The sequence below is a fragment of the Pristiophorus japonicus genome, unplaced genomic scaffold (genome assembly GCF_044704955.1).
Source record: "Pristiophorus japonicus isolate sPriJap1 unplaced genomic scaffold, sPriJap1.hap1 HAP1_SCAFFOLD_1013, whole genome shotgun sequence".
NCBI classification, from domain to species: Eukaryota; Metazoa; Chordata; class Chondrichthyes; family Pristiophoridae; genus Pristiophorus; species Pristiophorus japonicus.
In genome coordinates, this window is record NW_027250664.1 from 98666 (window position 1) to 103665 (window position 5000).

General features: G+C 57.5%; 1 protein-coding gene across 1 annotated transcript in view; it reads left to right on the forward strand.

Moving 5' to 3' along the window:
- LOC139241263 (dynactin subunit 1-like) overlaps positions 1–5000 on the forward strand; it is a gene marked incomplete at its 3' end in the record, with an annotated part of 128837 nt that overhangs the window by 98434 nt on the left and 25403 nt on the right. The window contains exons 14-16 of the mRNA XM_070869914.1: positions 1–134; positions 591–751; positions 3924–4092. Coding sequence (XP_070726015.1) covers positions 1–134; positions 591–751; positions 3924–4092 — 464 coding nt within the window. The remainder of the gene's footprint in view (positions 135–590; positions 752–3923; positions 4093–5000) is intronic.

The following is a 5000-nucleotide window of genomic DNA, read 5'->3' on the forward strand; positions in this document are numbered from 1 at the left end:
GTAAGATGGAGGTACAACAGGCAAACCGTCACGTCTCGCTGCTCACGTCCTTTATGCCCGATTCCTTCCTGCGGCATGGTGGCGACCACGACTCCATCCTGGTCCTCCTGCTCATCCCTCGCCTGATCTGTAAGGTAGGCCCGGGGGGGGGGGGGGGGGGGGAGGAGGGTAGAGAGGAGCGGGGGAGGGGTGGGACTTGGGGTGAGGTGGGGGAGGGGAGGTGCTGGACGTGGTGAGGATACTGAGTGAGGGAGAGGGTCGGCCCCAGGGAAGGGTTGAGAGGGTGGGGCCCCAGGAAGGGGGGGGGGGCCCGGCGGGAGGGGTGGGGATGATCCGGGTGAGGGGGAGGGGAGGGGAGGGCCCAGAGGTCAGGGGGTGGGGCCCCAGGTTGGGGGTAGAGGGGGGGAGGGCCCGGGGGGGGGAAGGGTGGGGGTCGGTCCGGGTGGGCCTCAGGTGGCCGGGGGGGGGGGGAGGGGGGAGGGGTGCGGCCCAGGGGTCAGTGGGTGGGGCCCCGGGGGGGAGAGGGGAGAGGGGAGACGGGTGTTGAGGACTGCCGGTTGGGCAGTGCTGACCATTTGCTTCCTTTGCAGGCTGAGCTGATCAGTAAACAGGCGCAGGAGAAGTTTGAGCTGAACGAGGACTATACCCAGCGCCCTGGGCTGCGGGGAGCTGTGGGAGAGCAGATGAGCTTTGGGGCCGGGCTGGTTTACTCACTCACCCTGCTCCAGGCCACACTCCACAAATATGAACAGTGAGTATAGCACCGAGCGCGAGGGTCAGGGGGCGGTGAACGGGCTGCGGGGGGCGGGGGAGGGGGAGGGGGAGGGGGGAGTGTGGCAGGGAGGTGGTGTAATCAGAACATAAGAAATAGGAGCAGGAGTCGGCCGTTCGGCCCCTCGAGTCTGCTCCGCCATTTAATACGATCATGGCTGATCTGATCATGGATTCAGGTCCACTTCCCCGCCCGCTCCCCATAACCCTTTATTCCCTTATCACTCAAAAATCTGTCTATCTCTGCCTTAAATATATTCAATGATCCAGCCCTCCACAGCCTACAGAGTAAAGCTCCCTCTGCACTGTCCCATCAAACACTCCCAGGGCAGGTACAGGGGGTTAGATACAGAGTAAAGCTCCCTCTACACTGCCCCATCAAACACTCCCAGGGCAGGTACAGCACAGGGTTAGATACAGAGTAAAGCTCCCTCTACACTGTCCCATCAAACACTCCCAGGGCAGGTACAGCACGGGGTTAGATACAGAGTAAAGCTCCCTCTACACTGTCCCATCAAACATCCCAGGGCAGGTACAGCATGGGTTAGATACAGAGTAAAGCTCCCTCTACACTGTCCCATCAAACACTCCCAGGACAGGTACAGCATGGGTTAGATACAGAGTAAAGCTCCCTCTACACTGTCCCATCAAACACTCCCAGGACAGGTACAGCACGGGTTAGATACAGAGTAAAGCTCCCTCTACACTGTCCCATCAAACACTCCCAGGGCAGGTACAGCATGGGTTAGATACAGAGTAAAGCTCCCTCTACACTGTCCCATCAAACACTCCCAGGACAGGTACAGCATGGGTTAGATACAGAGTAAAGCTCCCTCTACACTGTCCCATCAAACACTCCCAGGACAGGTACAGCACGGGTTAGATACAGAGTAAAGCTCCCTCTACATAAGAACATAAGAAATAGGAGCAGGAGTAGGCCATACGGCCCCTCGAGCCTGCTCCGCCATTTAATACGATCATGGCTGATCTGATCATTGACTCAGCTCCACTTCCCCGCCTGCTCTCCATAACCCTTTATTCCCTTATCGCTCAAAAATCTGTCTACCTCTGTCTTAAATTTATTCAATGACCCAACCTCCACAGCTCTCGGGGGCAGAGAGTTCCACAGATTTACAACCCTCTGAGAGAAGAAATTCCTCCTCATCTCAGTTTTAAATGGGTGGCCCCTTATTTTGAAACTATGCCCCCTAGTTCTAGATTCCTTCACGAGGGGAAACATCCTCTGCATCTATCTTGTCCACCCCCCTCAGAAATGTATACGTTTCAATAAGATCACCTCTCAAGTCTTCTGAACTGCAATGAGTTTAAGCCCAACCTGCTCAACTCCCTCATGTCCGGAATCAACCGAGTGAACCTTCTCTGAAAAGCCTCCAATGTATATCCTTCCTTAAATATGGAGACCATAACTGCACGCAGTACTCCAGGTGTGGCCTCACCAATACCCTGTATAGTTGTAGCAGGACTTCTCTGCTTTTATACTCTATCCCCCTTGTAATAAAGGCCAAGATTCCATTTGCTTTCCTGATCACTTGCTGTATCTGCATACTAACTTTTTGTGTTTCATGCACAAGGACCCCCAGGTCCCTCTGTACTGCAGCATTTTGTAATCTCTCCCCATTTAAATAATAATTTGCTTTTCTATTTTTCCTACCAAAGTGGATAACCCTCACATTTTACCACATTTTACCCCATCTGCCAAATTTTTGCCCACTCACTTGGCCTGTCTACATCCCTTTGCAGATTTTTTGTGTCCTCCTCACACATTGCTTTTCCTCCCATCTTTGTATCATCAGTAAACTTGGCGACATTACACTCGGTCCCTTCATCCAAGTCATTAATATAGAGTGTAAATAGTTGGGGTCCCAGCACTGATCCCTGTGGCACCCCACTAGTTACTGGTTACCAACCAGAGAATGACCCATTTATCCCGACTCTCTGTTTTCTGTTAGTTAGCCAATCCTCTATCCATGCTAATATATTACCCCCAACCCCGTGAACTTTTATCTTGTGCAGTAACCTTTTATGTGGCACCTTGTCACATGCCTTCTGGAAATCCAAATACACCACATCCACTGGTTCCCCTTTATCCATCCTGTTCGTTACATCCTCAAAGAATTTCAGCAAATTTGTCAAACATGACTTCCCCTTCATAAATCCATGCTGTCTCTGCCTGACCGAACTCTGCTTGGTTGTAATATGATTTTCTAAAGGTCTTTCCAGTACTTCCTTAATAATGGACTCCAGCATTTTCCCAACCACAGATGTTAGACTAACTGGTCTATAGTTTCCTGCTTTTTGTCTGCCTCCTTTTTTAAATAGGGGCGTTACATTTGCAGTTTTCCAATCCGCTGGGACCTCCCCAGAATCCAGGGAATTTTGGTACATTACAACCAATGCATCCACAATCCCTGCAGCCACTTCAGGGGGGGGGGGGGGAGGTCGGGCTGGAGGTCAGGTAGTAGACAAAGTGAGGTCAAGGGTCGGGGTGGGAGGTCAGGGAGTAGACACTGGGGTCGGGGTGAGAGGTCAGCAAGTAGACACTGAGGTCGGGTCGGGGTGAGAGGTCAGAGAGTAGACACAGGTCGGGGACTGGCAACAGAAAGGTCCGAGGTCGGGCTGGGAGGTCAGAGAGTAGACACTGAGGTCAGGGGTTGGGGTGGGAGGTCAGAGAGTAGACACTGGGGTCGGGTGGGAGGTCAGGGAGTAGACACTGGGGTCGGGGTGGGAGGTCAGGGAATAGACATTGGGGTCGGGGTGGGAGGTCAGGGAGTAGACACGGGTCAGGGGTCGGGGTGGGAGGTCAGGGAGTAGACACTGGGGTCGGGGTGGGAGGTCAGGGAGTAGACACTGCGGTCAGGGGTGGGAGGTCAGGGAGTAGACTGAGGTCTGGGGTGGGGATGGGAGGTCAGGGAGTAGACACTGGGGTCAGGGTGGGAGGGTGGGGGTGGGAGGTCATGGAGTAGACACTGAGGTCAGGGGTGGGAGGTCATGGAGTAGACACTGGGGTGGGGGTGGGAGGTCAGGGAGTAGATACTGAGGTCAGGGGTGGGGGTGGGAGGTCAGGGAGTAGTCAGGGGTCTATATCTGAGCGATGTGTGGGCCTGATTGACTGACTGTGCCGTGCTCCCCAGGGCCCTGGGTCAGTGCAGTGTGGACGTGTACAAGAAGATCGGAGGCCTTTACCCTGAGATGAGTGTCCATGAACGATCGCTGGATTTCCTCATTGAACTCCTACACAAGGACCAGCTGGACGAGACCGTCAATGTGGAGCCTCTCACCAAGGCCATCAAATACTACCAGGTACCCGGGGCAGGCAGATAGAGGGGCGAGGGACACAACTCACCCCCGGGGACAGGGACACAGCTCACCCCCGGGGGCACAGCTCACCCCCAGGGACACAGCTCACCCCCGGGGACACAGCTCACCCCCGGGGACACAGCTCTCCCCCGGGGACAGGGACACAGCTCACCCCCGGGGACACAGCTCACCCCCGGGGACAGGGACACAGCTCACCCCCGGAGCTGGGGACACAGCTCACCCCCGGGGCCAGGGACACAGCTCACCCCCAGGGACACAGCTCACCCCCGGGGACACAGCTCACCCCCGGAGCTGGGGACACAGCTCACCCCCGGGGACAGGGACACAGCTCACCCCCGGGGACACAGCTCACCCCCAGGGACACAGCTCACCCCAGGGGGCAGGGACACAGCTCACCCCCGGGGCCAGGGACACAGCTCACCCCCGGGGACACAGCTCACCCCCGGGGACAGGGACACAGCTCACCCCCGGGGACAGGGACACAGCTCACCCCCGGAGCTGGGGACACAGCTCACCCCCGGGGACACAGCTCACCCCCGGGGCAGGGACACAGCTCACCCCCGGGGACACAGCTCACCCCCGGGGGCAGGGACACAGCTCACCCCCGGGGACAGGGACACAGCTCACCCCCGGGGACACAGCTCACCCCCGGGGACAGGGACACAGCTCACCCCCGGGGACACAGCTCACCCCCGGGGGCAGGGACACAGCTCACCCCCGGGGACAGGGACACAGCTCACCCCCGGGGACAGGGACACAGCTCACCCCCGGGGACACAGCTCACCCCCGGGGACACAGCTCACCCCCGGAGCCGGGGACACAGCTCACCCCCGGGGACAGGGACACAGCTCACCCCCGGGGACAGGGACACAGCTCACCCCCGGGGAAAC